The sequence below is a fragment of the Nelumbo nucifera genome, chromosome 6 (genome assembly GCF_055504915.1).
Source record: "Nelumbo nucifera cultivar China Antique chromosome 6, China Antique-T2T, whole genome shotgun sequence".
Lineage (NCBI taxonomy): Eukaryota > Viridiplantae > Streptophyta > Magnoliopsida > Proteales > Nelumbonaceae > Nelumbo > Nelumbo nucifera.
The window spans coordinates 1,970,397-1,992,623 of NC_142654.1; the positions used below are offsets into that span (position 1 = coordinate 1,970,397).

General features: G+C 38.1%; 1 protein-coding gene across 3 annotated transcripts; it reads left to right on the forward strand.

Annotated features, from left to right (window-relative positions):
• Nucleotides 1-888: 888 nt before the first annotated feature.
• On the forward strand, nt 889-21,389 carry LOC104609288 (sterile alpha motif (SAM) domain-containing protein). Of its 3 annotated transcripts, XR_016077929.1 has the most exons (11): nt 889-2,716; nt 4,369-4,530; nt 6,253-6,606; nt 7,201-7,264; nt 10,202-10,419; nt 10,523-10,636; nt 12,450-12,555; nt 12,717-12,928; nt 13,695-13,798; nt 14,594-14,708; nt 20,897-21,035. XR_016077929.1 is itself a non-coding variant. In XM_010275564.3 (10 exons), the coding sequence occupies exons 1-10, from the start codon at nt 1,028-1,030 to the stop codon at nt 21,039-21,041; spliced, it is 3,168 nt and encodes a 1,055-aa protein (XP_010273866.2). In that variant the 5' UTR covers nt 889-1,027; the 3' UTR covers nt 21,042-21,389. The 3 variants fall into 3 exon arrangements, 1 of the variants encoding a protein (XP_010273866.2); XR_016077930.1 differs by lacking the exon at nt 14,594-14,708 and having other exon boundaries at nt 10,527-10,636; nt 20,897-21,389; XM_010275564.3 differs by lacking the exon at nt 14,594-14,708 and having other exon boundaries at nt 20,897-21,389.
• The last annotated feature ends 838 nt before the right edge of the window (nt 21,390-22,227 follow it).

The window sequence follows — 22,227 nt, forward strand, 5'->3', positions numbered from 1 at the left end:
TGTGGCCCGAACTGCCATGGGGCAGGCCAGTTCGGGTTGTTGCCCTTTGTGTTCGTAAGGCTCGGGGCCTAAGGAAGAGCTCGGGCTCCTTACGGGGAGTTCGGGCTCCTTGCAGGGAGTTTGGACTGCTGGTTCCTCCTTTCGGAGTTCGCACCTTGGCGAGCTGTTGTGCCGATCTGTTGCCTTTGCCACGTGTTGAGTGGTTACGAGGTCGGGCCAAATCTTCCTTCATCAGTAACAATACAAAAACAAATAAAAAATACACCTATATATTTATGCAAAAAAAACACTATAAATTATATTTATGCAAAAAAAACCTTAAACAAGCTAAAGGCTTGAAGTCAAACTTGGATAACTGACCGTGTGTTATGGGCTTTCTTGCTCACCCCTACAAGTTGGTCATTGTCATTAACTGACCGTCCGTTATCTATTGAAAATGTCAAAACTACTTTTCAAAAGAAGACACTGTTCAATGTCTTCTATCTTAAGATTGAACCAATTATCTTTAAAGTAAAAGAGAGAAAAAACATGAAATATGATAGAGGGAAACAATAACCGAAAGAAAATAAATAATTAGACAATAATGTGTTTTAGATCTAAAGGTAGAATACAATGATTTCAATAATCTACACCTAAACCGGTTTGGTCACAAGGCAGAAGACAATGAATAGTATCTTCATTTGAAGGGTAGTTTTGATATTTTCAACATATAACTGCCAATGGGTTAAGATATTGCAATGACAGGTTTTAAAATTAGGGCACTTTTTGAAATGTTAGGTATTGCAATTAAATATTTGAAAGTTCGGGTACAAACATGACACTATCCCCAAATTTCTGATACTAAAGTGGAATTTTCCTTTTAAGTATTTTACCTTTATCCGAGTTCCCTCCACGTACGTCCCAATCTCAAAACATTCAAACCAAAAACAATTTCAAACTCTCAAACCAGTTCATAGGCACATTACATTAAAACGTATCGAAGGCGACCAGATGCTCTGGAATTCAAGGGCATCGTTTTATTCAAAACATGCCCTTAAATCCTAAGCTGTCCTTGAAATCAAGAGTTCCACAATCCAATATCCTAACACTTTCAATGACGGACGACGACGACGACTTTCAGAATCCCGTCGCTGCCATTTCTCGCACCCGGAATTTCAATATTTCATCATTCGGGAAACCCACCAGGACCAGTTCTTCACAACCTCTGAAGCCCTTTAATGGTACTCGCTCATCAAAGAAATCGAAGACTTCGACCGGTACTGGCAAAGAGAATGTCAGAATCACAAAAGGGATTGGTGAGATAAGAGGAATCAAGGCAAAAAATGTTTGCCATGAGGTTTCGACGGAGTCGAGAATATTGAAATCAATCATGGGTTACAGTTCTATTGAGCGCAATGAGGTAAAGGGCTCTGAATTTGAGATGGGTTGTTCGTCAAGTTCAGTCGAGTCTAAGATGGTGGGTTTAAGCAGGGATCTCTGTTCTGGGGATGATGATGGCATTCGGGTTGGAGTATCTGCCGAAAGCAATGACAGAACAGGAGATAAATCCGATAAAGGGTTAGTGTTTCCCTTAATAGAAGCTCGTTTTCCTAGATCGAGCTTGAGTTCCATTTCTAGGTGTGATGATGGGTGCTTGAATGAAGGTGTGTTTGGGGAAACTTCGTGCAAAGTTGGAAAAGAATTCAAATTAGATGAAGGATATTCATCAAATTCAACTGAACATAGATTCGCGTCGGGAACAGATTTCATCTCAACTGTCGATAATGGTTGTTCTGATGTGGACGATTGTGGGGATTTTGTGCCAGGTACACGGCTTAACGTGTTAATGAGTTTATGTTCTGAGCTTGATGAGGATTTAAATTCAAATGGATATGTTTCTCGAGAAGATAATGGTGAAGGCGATTATGTGGTTGAGTGTCCGTTATGTGGATTTGACATTTCTGTTTTGAATGAGATGCAACGACTTATCCACACCAATGATTGTCTCAATAATAAGGAAGCACAGCTGGTCCCCAAAGAAGATTGTTGTGTCATAGATGAAAAAAGGAAGTTACTAGGAAATGATTTTCCATCATATGGTGGCGTTTCTACTGATCACAGTAAGGAAAAGGGGCTTAAATCCGAGACATGTTGTTCGTCTAACTCAATTGAGTTTAGCTTACCAGAATCAAGCACACAATACTCTTTCAGGGTAGATAGTGCTTGTAGTGTTAATGCTAGTCTTGGAGATAGTGTCTCAGCTGGAAGTGATGATAAATGGAAATGTAAATCAGATAAAGGTAGAATCTTGCCTTCAAATGAATCTTGGGCTATGGATTTGAACATGGATTGCAATTCTAGGGTGGATGATGAATGCTTGAAAGATGATATGTTCAATAATAGCGTTCCAGCTTGGTGCAATGGGAAAAGGGGGTCCAAGTTGGAGACAGTTTATTTATCAAATTCCATTGAATCTAGATTGTTGGCATCAAGGACAGATAACAGGTCTGTTGTTGATAAGTGTTGCTTGGATGAGGGCAATTGGGTGGATTTTGTTCCAGGTTATGATCAGGAAGATCATTCAAGTGATGTTCTATTTGAGTGTCCCTTATGTCAAATGGACATTTCTGATTTAACTGAGGAACAACGGCAGCTTCACATCAACAATTGTCTTGACAAAGTGGAACAACAACAATTCTGCACTGATGATTGTCATGACAGATATGTAACTCAAAAGGTGACTCTCTGTCATTTTCCTTATATTCTAAATTTCTGATTAGATTCTATCATACTCTTTTGATTGGTAAGGTTAACTCCATCAGAAAAAAAGTGGTATGCACTTCAGTTGTTAGAGATTCTATTTTTGTTCTATTTTAGAAAAAAAGGTTATCTGTCTTTATTTGAAGATGGGAGTTTGGAATAACCCATACACTTAAAACCAGGTGCTATGTCAGTGTTGGGTACCAAATTTCTAGTGTAAGTTCGGTATCACTGTTAGGCGCCTTGTTCATGTTGTGTCTAGTGGATTTGCAACTTAGGTACCTGATTTGAAGATTTTCCACTGCAACCCTTTAAAAATTTAACAAGTGCTTATCCTATGCCCACCCAAGTTGCACCCCTAGTGTCTAGGTAACCTAGGAAATAACAGTTTCAGGGCTTCTTTCTTTCTAAATTTAAGGATTTGTCTTAATACCATTTTTAATTATTAGTGTAAGTAACCATAAAAAAAACTGTGTAAGTTTCTATCCTAGAGGCTGCTGTTTGGTGCAATGGAAAATCTCAGGCTGACAAGCATGAAATGCTACTTTGTGCAAGACATGCCTAAGGTTAGGTCCATATCCAGTTTACTCCTGACCCTCCCAAGACCCTAGATATCTGGGATCAACATTAGGAAATGTAGGGCTGCAATTTGGGCAGGGTTGAGCATTTGCCAAAATTTTAATGGGGCCAGCCTGTGTAAATTCTTCAAGTCAGACACCTGACTTGCACCCCTAGGGCAATGTCTCTTTCGTGTGTGTGTCTTTCTCTCCTGAGAGCCTCTTATTCCAACCTTTTGTTATTAGTATTCTAAATCAAGTTATCAACCTTTACTTAACATGGTTTTATAGTAACCACTAACTTATAATGGTTTGAAATCTGAAGTCATTGAGATGTTGATTATGCACTTCTATATAAGGCATGCAAAAGATGTTGATTACTGCAATTGAACAATGTAATGTTACCAAGCAGGATAGCTTTCGCCTTTTACCTTTGTTTGAGAATGTTAAAGAAGATGCCAAAAAACAAGAATGTCAAAGTAGAAAGCAACAGATCATGTTATTAGACATTGTGGATATTTCTTCCTTTTAACATTTTTTTTTTGAATGGAAGATGGGGCCATGGGGGTATCTTGCTTGTTTGTTAGTTGGAGAGATAGGATTCGTCTAGCTGTGTATATTTTTGTTAAATTGTTGAGTATTGTGTGTGTATATATATATATATATATACATTGCTGACATGTATTATCCATTATATGGAGTGATATTACATTTCAATGTTCTGAACCTGCATTCTTCATTTTCTTCATGTGGACCTGCAATTTTTCCTTGTGATGTTATATTGTTATATAGACTTAATGTCCATAAAATTCTAAATTGACCTATACTATACAAGCATGAGGTATACATCAATATGCCTTCCAAATGTTACTTCGCATTTATGAATTATGATTGCACACTGTGGAGGTTAGCTCTAAGTGGCAGTTTACCATACCAGCATTATATTTTTGTTTTACAAGCATCTTGGACCCTTGGACATTACAACTAAATCTGACAAATTTTCATGTTTCCAATATGATGCCATTTTTGGGATGTAAATGGTTGATGGCATGAAACCTGGATCTTCTTGCAGGTTGTTCCTCCCAGTGATGGCATGGAATCTAGACCTCCTGGCAAGCCAGTTGATGTTTCCCCGGTTCTAGAGTGGCTACAGAGGCTGGGCCTATCAAGATATGAAGAAGCTTTTGTCAAGGAAGAGATTGATTGGGACACCTTGCAGTGGTTAACAGAAGAGGTAAGCTTCATTCTTTTCTGATATGTTGTGTGTATGACCAGTGTTGTATGAACATGTCCACAGGAATCAGAAGCTGTTCCATGTCCTGGAGTCTGACTTGGCAAGGAGAAATATCATGGACCCACAAACATGTTTATAGAGAGCTATAAACTATTTAAATAATCCATACTTTTTCAAATTCGAACATTATATGCATATAAGTAAAGGACTAGAACTTTGTCTTTGTTACTTAATAATGGTTTCTAGAAAAATGGTGTTCATGTGCATATTATCTATTCAGTTATGTCAAATAAGCAAGTTGATAAAGGAAAATATTATGTTTAAGTGTCCATCAAGAATCTATGGAGTGTTGGAATCCTATGTGTGTCTGACATGGACACTTCATCCACTTTGGAGGGTCCATGCAACAGTGTACACTGTACAATTCGATAAGGATGCTGCATGAATTTGATTCAGAGAACAAGGTGCTGAGTTTTCTGATTACCACAGATTTATTCAACCAACAACCAAAAGCTGTCATTTTAAATTTTCTTTTTTGAGAAACTTTATGATAGATAATATTTGATGTATTTATTATGCTTGATTTTTTTGATAGATATTATTTTAATAATTGTATTTTATTAGAAGTTTAAGGGATTATAGCAGTTAAGGGCAACTTTCGGCCCTTAATATCAATAAAAGTAATATATTTAAAAAAATTTCAAAAATGGGTTAACTTTTTGAAAATAATATCAGTTAAGGGCAAAAACACTGTTCATCTTCTTCCTCTTGCAATCCATTCACCGGCACCACTGTCCACCGCCGCCTCCGGCAATGCCTCCGCCTATCTCCACCACCTCGGCCTCCACTTCCGACAACGTTGCTGGAGGTTGGGGGAGGCAGAGGCGGCGGCGGCGCTGGTGGTCATTCCTCTGCCCAACGCCGCCACCTCCGCCTCCGTCTTCGGCAACGTTGCCGGAGGTGGGTGGAGACAGAGGCGGCAGCGACAGCGCTGGTGGTCATTCCTCTGCCCTACGCTGCCACCTCCGCCCACCAGCACCGCCGCCGCCTCTGCCTCCACCCACCTCAAGCAATGTTGCCGGAGACGGAGGCGGAGGTGAGCGGAGGTGGTGGCGTTGGGTAGAGGAATGACCACCAGCACCGCTGCCTCCGCCCACCTCCGGCAACGTTGTCGGAGGCGGAGGCAGAGATAGGCAGAGTCATTGCCGAAGGCGGCGGCGAACGGTGACGGATGGCGGTGCCAGTGAATGGATTGCAAGAGGAAGAAGATGAACTGTATTTTTGCCCTTAACTGATATTATTTTTAAAAAGTTAACCCATTTTTTATTTTTTTTAAATATATTACTTTTATTGATATTAAGGGCCAAAAGTTGCCCTTAACTGCTATAATCCCTTTTTTTTTCCTGAAAATAAAGGATTTTATCTAGGGATTAGATGTATACCTGAAAATGTGTTCTTCCAGACAAAATTGCTTGCCTGCATTCAGTTATGTTTGCACCTAGAGCTGTGGTTTGTTTACTTACATAGTTGCTATCTACTCATAGCCAGTGTTTGGAGAACTGGACTGGGCTTTGAACTGGAAAGGTGTCTTCCAAGTTTTCCAGTTCAATTAGGTTGTCTCGTTTTCAAAACATTGCCTGTTGCATATTTTCCTTCTCATTTTGTGTACCAGATTGCTGTTGTGATTAATCTAATCCCATCTTATCAATATTATTGCTGCAGGACCTACTCAGTATAGGTGTTACTGCACTTGGCCCTAGAAAGAAGATTGTGAATGCCCTTAATGAACTTAGAAATGGAAGCACAAGTGGGGAAGACATACACGCTGGTGATTCTTCTAGAATTACACCTAAGGATACCAGTAAGCTTGCTGGGAATAAGTTAATTACCGAATATTTTCCAGGTTCTTCTATTAATAGGCCAAGACAATGTGCACTCATCAAAGGCAACCGTAAGTTAGAAAGAAGCAATAAAGATTCTGGTCTTGGAAAGATCTCAGTCAGAAATCACAACAAGAATGGAAAACTAAGAGATCTTCCTTCTTGGTGTTGCATACCTGGAACACCTTTCCTAGTGGTATAATGCCCTTTCATCTAAATGCTCTTTTGGTTGCCATTCTATATGTTTAACACACTTGTGATTTGTTGTAAGATTCTCCGTTTGCTTTTTTTTTTGCTTTTGTAATGTTATGATCATTGTTGTATAAGGTTTAGCATGATGAGACAATGACCACTATGCCATGGAACCTATGTCCAATATTTTAACATTAAAACTTTACATGGGTTTCACCTGATGGTAACAGTCACTTCAAAGTTGTTTTTTAGCAAATTGTCGGTAAGAAAAAATAACAAATGATAAAAAAACAACAAAGGACCTATTATCTTTCTGTTCAAGGTAACCATATTTTGTAGCTTGAAGCAATATTTTTTTTCCCAGATTACAATAAATTCTTAACCTCTTGCTTTCTTATAATTAAATTCCAACTTTATACTATTAGTGATCATTCTATTGGATTTTAAATCATAGGAGTGAATGAATTGCACCATTGAATCTTCATACAGCATTTTTGACATAGTTGTTTTTCTATTTTCAATATTTGCATAATTTATTTTTCATTTTGAACCTTACCATTGCAGACTTCAATTCTAAGACCTGGCATTGATCATGCAGGATGCTTTTCGGTATTTAAGAAGGGAATGTTCCCACTGGTTTCTGACTCATTTCCATATAGATCGTAAGTAAATTATACCATGGGTAATCCAAACATTATTTTCTTGGTTATTGCACCATTCAGTTTTCCACTTTTATTTATTGGGGTTTTTTGAGGACCTTGATTAATATTTAGGAATACATGGTAATCCAATTAGTGAATCTTGATGCCTATTCATCTACTAACTTTTTCTTTGCATTACTTGCTTTAATTTTTGAAAATTAGATCCATCATATCTTTGTCTTTTTTTTTCTATTCTTTTTATAATGAAGATTTATATTTGTTATTAAAAAAGAAGTGTTGTCCATGAGAAGGTCATACTACAGCATGTATATAATATGGCACCAAGTTTTTTGCCTGTCATGTCGTGAACATCCATCAACAACTTGAACAAGGGAGTAATGGGCCTCCCAAGTAAGAAACAAAGAAAAAAAAAATAGTTGACTCCTAAACCAAGATTAAGGCATGATTCTAGGCATCCAAGGGAGGGAGAGGGAAGGTATGAAGCACCCCTTTCCCCTTCTTATCTTGTGCATGCCAATTCTAATGAACACTAAAAAACTTAAGGATTTCTCCTATCTTTCAAATTACAATTGATGGAATATCATCTTCCATTCTCCAATCCCCTCTTTCCCTCTTTCTGGGTGTGGGAAGCCCTTCGAGGAGCAAAGGGACGAGTGCCTACACATCCATCCCCTCTTTATCCAAGACTTCCAACAATCTTACTTGAGGGGGGAAAGGGATTGTATCATAGGGAGCACACTACTCGTGGACTTCCCGTCAAATTGGGTTCAAGAGTCTAAAATCAACATAAGGAATGCAAAATTCAAACAATAAAAACTAATAATAAAAAAAAGAAGATAATTCTAATTCTTGAATCAAAGGATAAAGAAGCTACTCATGAGAAACCTACTAAAGACAAATGCAATCTTAGGTAGACATGCTAGAAAAAAAAACATAATACCCAATCCAAAGAAAGAGCAATATCCAAGAGAGATTAAGGAAGGATTCAACATGCATTAGTCTATTGGAAAACACCCAAATCACTAGGCATCCATAGGAAAGCCAAATTCAGGCTACCATTTTCAGTCATTCTTGAATGAAATAAACACAAAAAAAAAGAAAAGAAAAAGATAAAGACAATATAAATCACCTAAATTCAGTCTAGACAATTTATCTATGAGAAAACATAATTAAGCAATGCAAAAGGAAGAAGAAAAAACCTAATTCTGGATAGGTTAATCCCAAGCCATTAGTTACTATATGGGTTGTACAATCAAAGGCCAGCTAGACTGTGGGCTTGTCGATAAGTCCTAGGGGCATGCCTTGCAAAATGTTTTGCCGGTAATCCTGGATTTAGTGTGAAAGGGGTAACCTTGTTGTGTTGAAACTGTTATCAAGAGCATTGAACCTTCACTGAGATCACCTGCGTTGACTCAAACTGGGGTAGTCACAAATCCAAGTGTCTTGAAGAGAGAGAGAGAGAGATCCAAGCTAGCACAGTGTGAGGCATTGTGAAACCCTAGTACTACGCCAATCGATCAAAGAAAGGATTGGAGGCCATCCTCGGCCGTTTAATTTCCCAGTTGTCCCCATCATCTCTCTTATCGTTAGTCAACCCATTGAACTAATCAATCAGGCCTTTCCTTTGTTAAGCCAACCCGAATTCCTCAAGATGCACTTTGCAATGATTGAGAAAATAATTCATAAAAAAAGGAAGAGAAAAAAGAGAAGAAGAAAAAGAAGGGGAGAGAAGAGAAAATACAAAGAAAAGAAAAGAAAAAACACAAAAAAGCAAAAAAGAGATCTTGGTTTAGGAGTCAACTATTTCTTTTTCTTTGTTTCTTACTTGGGAGGCCCATCACTCCCTTGTTCAAGTTGTTGATGGGTGGCGGCTCATCTCATAGCCATGAAGTGACATCCAATCTCAATGGGATGTTCACACATGTGATGGATCTTATCAAGAAAATCTAGGTAGATCTCATATCATTGGATGATTATAACCAAGCCATCCTGAGTATCCTAAAAATCTAAGAATATATTGACTTATGTGTCATTTACCATAGCTTTGACTGCCCAAAACATCAGAGTTTGGATGTTTGAGATGACAAAATGTGGTTTTCTATCCTTGTTATGGCTGCAAGTTTCCTATTATTTTCTTGCCTTTTCTTTGGCATTAAAGTTAGGGCTATAAGCAGGTCTGATTTCCAACCACATCTGAATCGTGAATCATGATCCAATTATTAAAAGCTAAAATTCAAATCTAATCGGATCTAGGGGTCTCTGGGTCTCGGATCATGTTTTGATCCTATTGGGTTTTGGACTGAATTCGGATTTAATCTGAGTCCACACCATGAAAGTTAGGACAATAATCAGGTCTGATTCAGATTGGATCCAGTGACATCTGAATGTGATCCAATTGTTAAAAGCTTAAATCCAAATCCAATCAGATCTAGTGGTCTTGGATCATATTTTGATCCTATCAGATTTTGGTTTGAATTCATATTTAACCTGAGTCCATTTCATTATCTTTAAAAGGAAAAAAAAACTAATCACTTTTTAATTTATACATATGTATTAAACTTATATAAATATAAAATACTGACTTTAGTAATTATAAACCTTATACAATTATACATGTAAATATGTATACATGATATATCATATAAAATTTAGTCAAGCAAATAAAGTTTTTGATTGATTTCCTCTAGGGAGAAAGGAGGGATGCTTACCCACCAGATATTTTTACAAATGATTTTTTTTTTAAATCTTGACATCCAATTGGATTGGATGCAAATTTCAAAATCCGAATCCGATCTGATTATGTAAGTGGATCATCTGAATCCAAAGTAATCGGATCAGATCTCAGATCGGGCGTTCGATTAATGGACTCCATTGACATACCTAATTAAAGCCACTTGGTTGTTCAATTGAAGTGCAGTACTGTATTTCTTTGTGCAGATTATCAGGGCCTTACTAGAGGCTTCTGTTATGGGAAGATCTACTGCTCTTCAGTCACAGCACGACTTTTAAACCTGAAAATCGGGATTCCATGGGATAGATTGCAAATCTTACCGCTCAACCAGAAGATTAGCATAGCAGGTGTTGGTGTGACATGCTTGGATGCAAACCATTGCCCAGGTTCCATAATCATTCTCTTTGAACCGCCAAATGGTAAGGTGGGTATCATTCGTCTATTTTGGCTAGTTGCTGTCGCTCTATTTTTTTTTAATTGTGTCCTTGTCATTTGGGGAAAATGATCCTGCTTACTTTTTGATTCAGACAGTTCTACACACAGGGGATTTCCGATTTAGCAAGGAAATGGAGAGCATGTGTGTTTTTCAGGGCTGCCCCATCCATACTCTTATCCTTGATACCACTTATTGTAACCCCCAGGTGAGTGAAAAGATACATGTAGCTCTCATCAAACAATATATGCTTTCTGCTGGATAGAAGGTAGGAGCGATCATGGGCTGGACTGGTTGGGGCTTAGCACCCATGATAAGGGCTATCACCTGGGTCTAGGTCTAGCCTGACCTGCACCCTGAGCCTGAAACATAAAGCTTTTGGGCCTATAATTTTCAATACATTATGTTAAATATTTAAATATACTAATTTTCTATTATAAGACAATATATGTATAAAATATATAGCTTGGAATTTTGTGGGCTGGGTTAGGCTTCCTGGTTGGACTAGAAATGATCACCCCTATCTGAAGGTCCCTGACTCAGGCACAGTCAACATACTAGAAGTTGGAAAATATATTATTAAATATAATGGTGCAATTGAATTGAGCTTTAATCAAACTGTTCAGCCTCGAGTTCTATTAGGCTTGATTCAAGGTCAATTCTAATTGAGTTTGAACCTTAGGGTAAGTTAGACTAGTTATTCGAACTTGAGTTTGACCAATAAAAGGTTCAGCTCAAAAGCTCAGGAGTCTAGCTTGATTATATAACTATATATATACAAATAAATATATTATACAATATAGAAATATTTTATAATATATAATATAATACAATATATTATATATTTTTAAAATATAGAAATATATTAGTTTTTTGAGCTTTCAAACCGAACTCAAACTTGAACATAGTAGTCTTTTAGTTGAACCGAGCCAAGACATCCCAAAGTTTGGCTCAATTACACCCCTAATTAAATACATTTTTTTTTAGCTCAGCCTGATGAGAAGACAGTTTTTAAGCCTCCAAGAGTGTATGTGAATTGATTGTGACTTTTATCTGTTAAATTAGGGAAAGAAGCTGCAGATTATCTAAAAAGGAACCATGCATGAATATTATGCCATTATTATTATGATTTTTTTTATTAATTTCTGCTCGGGAATTATCTTCTTTAAAGGTGCAAGTTTTTCAATCCTTTATCACTACATCATTCCATCTCTCTTTTTGGCTGAACTGCTATATTTATTTCTCTTTATTGCAAATGAATTTTTTGCACCTATTTGGTGACCGATTTCTCTTGGATGATGGGAAAGAGGAAAATTATAAAAGTGAAAAGGGAATGATAGGTTTCCTATAAAAGAAAAAGGAATAATGGATTGGAAAGAAAGTCATTTGCCTCAAGTACCTATTTCTCTTTTATTTTAAAGTATGAATCAATACAATAAGAGGAAAATCACAGCTTGAGTTTCAAATTTCATCAAGCATCAAAGTATTGAACCAAGAGTTGCAACAAAAGAAGAAGTATGTTCATTGAGCTAAATCTTTTAGAAAAACCAAAAGGAATGTGACCTCTCTTGCTAATGTTTTTCAAGAAACCATGTAGCTTGCTAACTTTATTGATTCTAATATGTGTGAGGTTGCAAAATAATGGGAGGATAAGTTTTAAATCCTTTTTTTTATTGTAGTGGTTGGGCAAGCTTTTTCCTGGTAGTACCTAAGGTTAGAGGGGTAAGCCTTACCTAAATGATATACAAGCCTTTTATGCAAGTGCTCAATAATTCAATATCTCAAACATTTATTTAATACTCTGCCACTAGCCATGCCTTTTAAAACAGACATGCATGCACATGAAAATTCTATAGATGCTATGCTTGAAGGTTAGTCTTTTAAAAACAGGGTCATTATGTAAATTTCAATTATATTTTATTTTTGATAAATATTTCAAGTATAGTTTATTACTTTGGTAAGCTATTCCATGTGAAGGTTTGAGAAGCTGTAGGTTTACCCTGAATTGTGATTCCATGCAGTATGACTTTCCAAAACAAGAAGCTGTGGTACAGTTTGTCATTGATGCTATCCAAGCTGAGGCTTTCCACCCAAAAACTCTATTTCTGATTGGTAGCTATACAATTGGTAAACTCCCTTCTATATTTCTTAAGGTTACTTCAATCAAATTTCTAGTTCCTGTACTGTTACTAGAATTTGATGTATTAATGATATCAACCCCCCCCCCCCCCCCCCCCATTCCAACAATTTGAATTACCACTCTCATTTGTCTTTGCTTGCCAACAAAGGGAAGGAAAGGCTGTTCTTGGAGGTAGCTCGTGTACTTCGTAAGAAGGTGTATGTTGGGTCAGCAAAGTTACGCCTTCTTGAATGCTTGGGACTTCCTGAGGAAGACATGCAGTGGTTTACTGTAAATGAACAGGAGAGTCACATACATGTCGTGCCAATGTGGACAATTGCAAGCTTCAAGCGAATGAAACATATATGCAATCAATACTTGGTGAGGCATGCACGTTCTTTATTTCATACTTCAAACAAAGATGTTAAATATGATAGGGCCCTTTTGATAACAAGGAAAATTGTCTTCTTTTTAATAAATGGTAAATTCCATTTAGTCAAAAAGAGGGAGAAGTTCCCCTAGATACAGGAAAAAGAAAGCAGAAGCAAAGGAGAAAACAAGACACAAAGGTAAGAAAAGAAAACTAAAAAGCAACATTAAACCACTACACCCCCATAGAACAATAAAAAAACGATACAGTCCTATTGCCTCTTAAACTGATCCTCTTTGAGACCCTCAAACACCTCGAGGGAAGTTGTCCATTGCATGAGGTTGTCTTCTCTAGCCCCCTGCTGAAGAATGCTTCCCTTCAACCATTTTGGAGCTTCCCTTCAACTGATGCCATTCTATCAGAATCTACCCCACTTCCTGAGCCAACAGCAGATGAAAAAGAATCATACCATTGGGCATCTTTCTTGCTTTCAGTGCAACCACCATACCATATTGCATGCACAAGTTTGCTTGATTTCTTCTAGGTGGAAAGGAGATATGCCTTAACTACGGGGCATTATTTCCAGTGATTTTTCCTCTCGACATCCCCCACCCCAATCAGACACTGTGTAGGTGGTCATCCTCCTGGCTGCTACATTAAGCCTCCCCCTCCCCTTCTTTCCATTTATGTTTTATTTTTATTTATTTATTTACTTACTTTAAATTCTTTAGATCCTTTTTTATTTTATTTAATTCACATATATGCTGCTCATATCAGGGTAGGTTCAATCTTATTGTTGCATTCTCTCCTACTGGTTGGACATATGGTAAAGGAAAGAAGAAAACTCCAGGGAGAAGGTGGCAGCAGGGTACCATTATCAGGTGATGCTCTTAGTTTATCTTATTTCCTTCAGTCTAAGGTTGAATCTGTTAGAATGCCAAGGTTTCTTTAATAGTCAACATTTTACTAATTTACTTGTCTTTCAGGTGCATGTGCACTCCCATTTTTTCCTAGTACTGTATGTTATGAGAGTCCCGATCACCTGCCCACGAGAACTCTGTCCACACCTACCCACAATACACTATCCCTCGTGAATTGGGAACATCTCCCCCTGCATAATACTATGCAGAGGATGAGATGTTCTCCATGTGTGGCTCCAATAAACGTGGGCAGAGTTCTCGTGGGCAGGAGATCCGGACTCATGTTATGAGGGCAAACATATGCATTTATCTATGTTTACATACCTGAGAGTCGATTGAACTTGTGGTCTGCTGTCACCCTTGTTCTTATAACATAAAATTGTTTATCCATGATATCGATATTGTTAGAGTTAGCCAAATGAGGGGTAGATTAGTCTTTTCAGTTAGTTTAAGTTATGTGCTTATGTGGCAGTTCTAATTAGACTTCCTGTCCCATACTTAAGTGGGGGTAGTTTAGTCACTGTACTTAATTAAAACCCCTAATCCATATTATGGTCGACTGGTGGGGTTTAGGCTACCAAGTTCGACTGATTTGTTTTCTTCTTCTTCTGCTCTTTCTCCTTCACTCTCTTCTAGTTCGAACTGTTGAAGCTATTGAACAAACATGGTATCAGAGTAGGACATTGCTCTCTAAGTCTGCTTCTCTCTTATCGTGACTCTTCTTTTTTTTTTCTGGACCGAAAATGGAGAATACAGACTCGACCTAGTCCTGTGAACACTTCGGTCTTTCTTCCTCTTCTCAGAACTTGATTGTTTTTCAAGAAAATAACTTCAGAATTAAGTGGATGGTCGACTGAAGCTCTCCATCGAGGTTGGTTACTTTTTATTTTTTTTTCTGTGTTGTTGGTATTTCTAGGTTGAAAACCTTCAAAATTTGCTCAGACTGATCAGAATCTAAAAAACTAGGTTGTTTGTAGCCTTGGTTCTTGGCAAAAAAGTCCAAGGACAGGTTGTGTTTATAGTGACCGAATGGTGTAAGGGTATGTTTGACCCTTTTGTGTGGATTTGTAGATTCAAATCTGTAAGGTTTTGAAACCTTTGTTGGTCATGAGTGACCTGAATCAACTGACAGAGTACTACAGTGGTAGTAGTTGATGGTTTTGGACTTGTATTGCCCTTTGAAAAGGTCAGATAGACCTGTACCATGTGTGACAACTATGGTCGTGTGGTGGTGCTTGTGATGTTCACCCTCTATTGAGCAGTTTCAAGAGGGCTCGTATGTAGTTAGTTGAGTTGCCGAGTTACTGTCATTGTGATTTATGGTTCTGTGTAATCAGTAGTGGTGTGAACAAGAACAAAAGTCCGTGTTTTAATGCTGGAAGGAGTGGCCGAATTGTCTACATCAATTTTCTGCCTTGTTATTGTTGTCTGAATGCTAGTTTACCTTTTGTTCTTTAATCTGAAATGGTCGCCGAACTTGTATGAAACATCAAGCTCTTAATCTGAATGGTAGTTTACATCAGTGGTGATTGATTGTGAACCTATTATCTGTGTTTGGAGACTGCTGTAGTGTTTGAAACATCAAACTCCTGATAGTAGTACTCGGTTGGTGACTGGGGATTCAGCATCAGAAGTAGCATTGGGAGGGCATCATGGCAGCAACTGGAGATGGTTGTAGTGATCAGAAACCTAGTGTGATGATTCCCTCTAACTATCTAGGTGTGCAGATGACTTCAATTAAACTTAATGGTGAGAATTATGCGCCATGGGCCAAGTCAGTGGAACTTGTTCTCAAGGCAAAGAGGAAAGTGAAGCATGTGAAGGAAGATAAACCATCAATTGACTCTCCAGGGTTTGATGACTGGGAACAGGAAGATGCCCAAATCATGACATGGTTATGGAGTAGTATGGAATAGGGTTGTTCATGGGTTGGGTTGGGTCGGTTTATTGGCATTTTTCCAACCGACCCGACCTGGTCGGTTTACCTAGAAATGAAACCGAAACTGACCTACTACTAAGTAAAACCGACCTGGTCGGTTTGAGTCGTTTCGGGTCGGTTTTGTGAATGATTTGATGGATGCCTGGAAATTAAAAATGATTTGATGGATTAAAGCTGAAATTTTATATATCAGAAATTTTATATATAATATGTATATTTCCAAAATAAAGCTGAAATATATATATTTCCACAAATATATATCTGAAATATATATATATATATATATATCTAAGTCGGTTCGGGTCGGTTTGGTTTCAGTTTTCACACATGAAAATCGAAACCGAACTGAACCATCGGTTTGTGTTTTTTTGTAACCCGAAATCGACTGGTGTTGAAGAAAAATCAGCCAACTTGGGTTGGATCGGACTAGATTGGTCGGTTTAGTTGGTTTGGGTCTTGTTATGAACAACCCTAGTATGGAACCTAAAATAAGTACCAACTTTATGTTCTTAGATACAGGTAAGGACATATGGGAACATGCCAAGAAGCTTTGTTTTGGGCAGGATAATACTACGAGGGTATATCAGCTCTATCAGGAGTATTTTGATTTGCAACAAGGGAATAAAACCCTAGAAGAGTACTATGCCAGTATGAGAAACCTCAGAAATGAATTCAATGTCTATCATCCCTTAACTCTGGATGTTAAGGTTCAGCAACAATAGAGGGAGCAATTGGATGTCACTAGGTTCTTAGTGGGGCTAAAATCAGAGTATAAACTAGTGAGGGCCCAAATGTTGGGAGGCTCTACTCTTCCTACACTTGAGGAAGTATTTGCAAGGCTTCGCAGGATCTCTTTCGGTTCTACAGAGAGTACCACACTGTCTGACAGATTAGGATTTGTGGTAGCCAGAGGAGGTGGATGTGGTACTAGAGGGGGAGGACATTGATCTCGAGGAGGTCGTGACTTAGGGGAAGGACATTCGATGAATTTTTGTTATGATCTCCATGGCCCACCGCCCACCTTCTACATGGGCTAATTATGTAGTAGCTGGTGGGGTTGATTTCAATGATAACCAACAACCAGATCTCACACCTTCCACATCTACATATGTTTTCAAGGAGGAGATGATGAGTATACTGCGCGATGAGTATGAGAGGTTCCTTCAGGCTAGTTCACAACATAATACAACCACCTTTGCTCACTCAGGTATAGCTTGTCTGGCATCCAAACCCTTTCCCTGGATTATTGACTCTGGAGCTTTTGATCACATGATTGGGACTCCAGGTGTGTTCTCTTCCCTCTTTGAAACTTTCACATCTCAAACTATTACCCTTGCCAACGGTTCCTCTTCTCCCATCAGTGGTGTTGGTAATGTTGACACGACTTATCTTTCATTATCATATGTTCTATCCTACTACCACCTTGGAATCTCCTTCAATTATTAAGTTTTGCACTCCAAGTTGATAAGCAATCTGTACCCCCTATGCCGCAGCTAGGAGTTCAGCCCTCACAGAGTCTCCTATTACCACCGGTCCCAAGAAAGGGCAATGATGTTGGTGTTTCATTTCTCAGTACACCACCAATCCCAAAGGGTCCTGGGTTACCCTGACTATTTCTGTCAAAGTTCAGCTTAACAAAACCCTCTACCGGCGGAGTCCAAGTTACTTGAACTCTAGGCTTCCTAGAGGAAGTGAGGGCAATTGCAGACCAATTCCTCATTAAATCCTCAAAGGAGTAATCGTCAAAGAGCTTTAAGGATTTCACCACAAAATAATCCTTGTAAAAATACATTCTTTGACCTCAAAAATGCTTCTTTCCTTCTCCTAAAAAATTCTGGAATTTCTCTATTCCCAAATAGTCCAAAGGAGAGCTGCTCTTATACACTTCAACATAATTCTCCCTCTTCCTGTGGTCCACACAAAGGTAGATGGGGAAAACAACAAATTTATCTCAGTTGGCAAGTTCCACCTGCACTCGAACAAATCAAATACCCAATTCCAACCACTCACATACATTAAAATTAGTAATTCATCCTTATACATTGCCAATCACTCACAAAAAGAGTGTTGACCCCAATCAAACTAGAAAGTTACAATACAGCCCAGAAAAAGTTCTCCCTGAAGGCCCCCTGTTTTGCCAAACCATCAACCACAGAGTTGGCTGATCTCCTTACCCATTTGAAGATTATCCCAACCTCCCTTGCTAAGCACAGTATTTCCCTTATCTATTGTCTTAAAGTCTATATACCCAGATTTTTTGTCTACAGCCATCCTATCAATAGTTTAGAATCTCCCTCCACCTCAAAGTTCTGAAATCCCCATTGGTTAGCCAATCTCAAGACCTGTAGTAGAGCCATAATTTCAGTTCTAAGAGAGTCTCCCATACCTATGTGACCAGAATATAGTGCCATTAGTCTGCCCTCCCCATCCTTGAAGACTCCCCCAACTCCAGAGGGTCCTGGATTACCCAAGGAATATCCATCGAAGTTTAATTTTACCCTTTGTTGTGCTGCAGGAGTCCAATAATTTGAAACACAGACTATCTAGTTGAAAAGTTTGCCACTGCTGACCACCCCCTTAGTATATCATCCACTCAAAAGTCTTTGAACAAGTCAATAACTTTCAGCTAGTGTATAGTTTTAATGGCTATACAATCAATGACTTATTCTTTTGATCTTTCTACCCCTTGGAAGATTCTATTATTCCTTTCCTCCCATATAGACCAAAGGATGGCTGCTCTTGTTGCCCTTCACTTCACTTTACCCCTTTTCTTTGATAGTGAGAAGAAACTTGGGTAAAAAATGCTTACCACATCCGGAGGAGGGGTCCACCTACAGCCAAATAGGGAGGAGAACCAATTCCACACAGAGGAAGCAAATGGACAAGATATTAAAAGGTGTGCAATTGTCAAACCATTTCCCAAACAAAGGCAACAAGCATGAGGAGAGAGGTAGTGATTCAGCCTCCTTGTAATTTATCCATAGTATTGATTTTCTAGAGCACCACCTCCCAACAAAAGGCTCTTATTTTTGGGGGTACAGGATTACACTAGACTTCCTTTGTAGGGAAAGAAACTATCGGGTGTGAGGAGTGAAGGAGGGTAGAGTACAAGGAAGCACAGGTAAAAGAGCTAGGGGAACATCTAATAAATCCTAGTGTCCTGACAAGAAGGGTCCAAGAAAGCACTGCTAATAAAGGCAATGAGATCATCTACTATGCCCAATTCATATTCCCTTAATCCTCTCCTTAATCCCAAATTCCATGAGTTTACATTAACACACTAAGAAAGGCAATGAGATCATCTACTATGCCCAACTCATATTCCCTTAACCCTCTCCTTAATCCCAAATTCCATGAGTTTACATTAACACACAGAAGAAATCACACTCCCTTTGTTGAGGGATAAGGAGTAGATAGGTGGAAAGCTGTCTTTAAGAAGAGTATCCCCAAGCCAAACATCTTCCTAGAAATGCACTCTATTGCCAGCACAAACATCATACTTGATATAGAAGAGGAAGGAAGGTAGCAAGCTGTGGATTGCTTTCCAAGGAGATGCCCTTGATGCCTTGGGATCAAGACCAGCATCCCATCCGTTGTCTGCCATACCATGGATACTTACAATTACATTATGCCACAAATTTTCTTGTTCCATAGGAAACCTCCATAACCATTTGCCCAACAGTGCCAAGTTCTTGAGTTTGATATTTCCTATCCCTAAACCTCCACTATCCATGCTCCTTGACACCATCTCCCACTTTACCAAATGATCATTTTTTGTATCCCTTGGCTCCCACAAAAAATCCCTCATAAAATTTTTCAATTTTTGGCCACTTTTGTGGGGGTCTTAAAGGTAGAAAGTTAGTAAACCGACAAATTAATCAAGGTTGACTTTATTAGAGTTATCCTACCCCCTAAAGAGATGTAATTTCTCTTCCATCCCGCAAGCCTTTTTATGAACCTTCCCACTATTAGATCCCAAAATCTATCAGAATTTAGGTTCCCTCCCAAGGGTAGTCCCAGATATTGTAGAGGCCAATCTCCTATTTCATAACCCAACATTCTAGCTAGTAGCTAGGTTTTCTACCTCCCCTCTCTCTTTATTTAAACTTGCAACACAACTCTTGTTCCAATTTACTTTGAGATTGGAAACCCTTTCAAAGTGTGTCATCAACCTTTGTAGGTTGGTCATTTCCTCCCTTTCCCCTTCACAGAAGATAATATCATATGCAAATTGTAGATGGGTAACCACCACATTATTCCTCCCAACTCTCCCTTGAAATCAGGTCACTAAACACATCTGCTATTAGAGTAAAGAAGATGGGAGATAGGAGGTCACCTTGTCGAAGGCCTTTAATAGTTGGAAAGAAATCTCTAGCTACTTCATTGACCAATATGGAATAATGACAGGAGGAAATACAACCCTTTATCCATTTACTCCATTTTGCTCCAAAACTTCTTAGACTCAAAACTTCTAGAAGAAAATCCCAGACCACCAAATCATAAGTTTTCTCCAGGTCCAATTTACAAACTAGGCCTTTTTCCTTTCTCCTTTTCCTGAACTCCACACACTCATTAGCAATGAGGATTTGGTCTATTATTTGTCTTCTAAACACAAAAGCCCCTCGATTTGGAGAGATTAAAGAAGGAAGGACTGTTTTAATTCTCTCAGCTAACACCTTGGAGACAATTTTATACATGCTACTTACAAGGCTTATGGGTCTAAAATCTTTTGGACGAGAGGCATCTACTTTCTTAGGGATCATGGCAATAAAAGTAGCGTTTGCCCCTGAGTTTGTGGGAAAAACCAAGGTGCTAGCTAGTTAGGTCCATTGTGTTTGGAGGTTTGAAATCTGGCCCCCTACTGCTACTGCTACTACTACACAACTATTGCTCCTGCTGCTTCTTTTACTGCTACTGCTACTGCTACTGTATATATTTGCTGTTTAGTTGAGAATAGCACAATGGAAGAAAATGGATAGCATGGAAAATGAGATTAGTTATCTCCTTGGCTGTTTGTTTATTCCTGAATTCAAATATATCTTTTGTTACAAAAATAATTGACTAACATCTTTGTATTTACATTATAAGCAGAACTAATTTGCCTTTTTAATAACTTGTAGGTATGAAGTCCCATATAGTGAGCACAGTAGCTTCACAGAACTAAGAGAGTTTGTTCGGCTTGTATCTCCTGACAACATAATACCAAGCGTGAACAATGATGGCCCAGAGTCCGCTCATTCAATGGTTGCCCTTCTGAACTCTTGACCTGAAGAGTGAACCATAAAAATCTGAGAGATTAATTTTGAAAGAAATGGAGTTTTGTTTAGATTTATATTCTCCAATAACATTGGAAGCATTGTGTAGGAGGTTATACTCAGAGCATGAGAACTTGTTTTAGTTCTCCATATGAGTTGAGTTCCAGACATTATTGGTGGTGTATGAACCAGCAACCATGGTTCTAGAACCAACAAACCTCCCTTTTTGAAGTTTGAACACACCAATTTCTCATTTTCTAACCCAGAAAATATGGTTTTTTGATGTAAGCATGAAATGGAAGTTTAATGGTGTCTCACACAACAATAAAGCTCTAATCATATATATATATATATATATATATATATATATATATATATATATATACACGTTTGCTCAATAGTGATAGTATGATCAAAGTAGTGAACATATACAAATGAGCGCACAATCAATATTCACATATTATAGGAGCCATGAAGAAAATAGCATATTTGTATCGTCTGATTCCAAAAAAAAAAAGCATTGCCATTTCCTAAAAAAAGGTAATTTTTTTAATCGTCCCCCTTTTAGAATTGTGAATTGATTGGTGAAATAGCAATGTGAGAGAGCCATATATCTGGTGGTAATGGTGAAAACTGAAAAGGAGTTTAGCCATATATACGAGGAGATTTTTTTTCTTTTTCATTTTTTCTTGTCATGGAAATTTTTTTTTGGAAGATAAACAGAATATATATTAAACTAAAGAGATATTTACAAACTGCTCCACTTTTGGGATCCCTTCAGGATAGGCATTATATTCAAAATAAGATAGAGGATGAGTTTTTGCCTGTTGGGATACCTTGTGAGTAGGAATATTAAAAGTACAGTTTATATGTTTAAACATAACAGTAAAATGAAGACTGGAAATTAAAATCTTGGTTCTTTGGAAAAGCCATCGGCAGAACCAAGGTAACAGAGAGTCCTTTTGAAGAGCTTGGATTACTAGAAGATTGTTCGAGCAAATACAGATGTTCCTTTCATTCCATTCTTGAAGTTTCAAAAAGACCTGCAACACAATAAAGAGTTCAGCGTGATCAATGGCAGTAGGTTGAGATGGTCTTCCTCCAATAGCTTTTAAGCACTGAAGAATTGTATTCAAGATCACAATTCCAAATGTAAAAGAAGAGTTATAAAGTTTGCCTGTATTAGTGAAAATGAT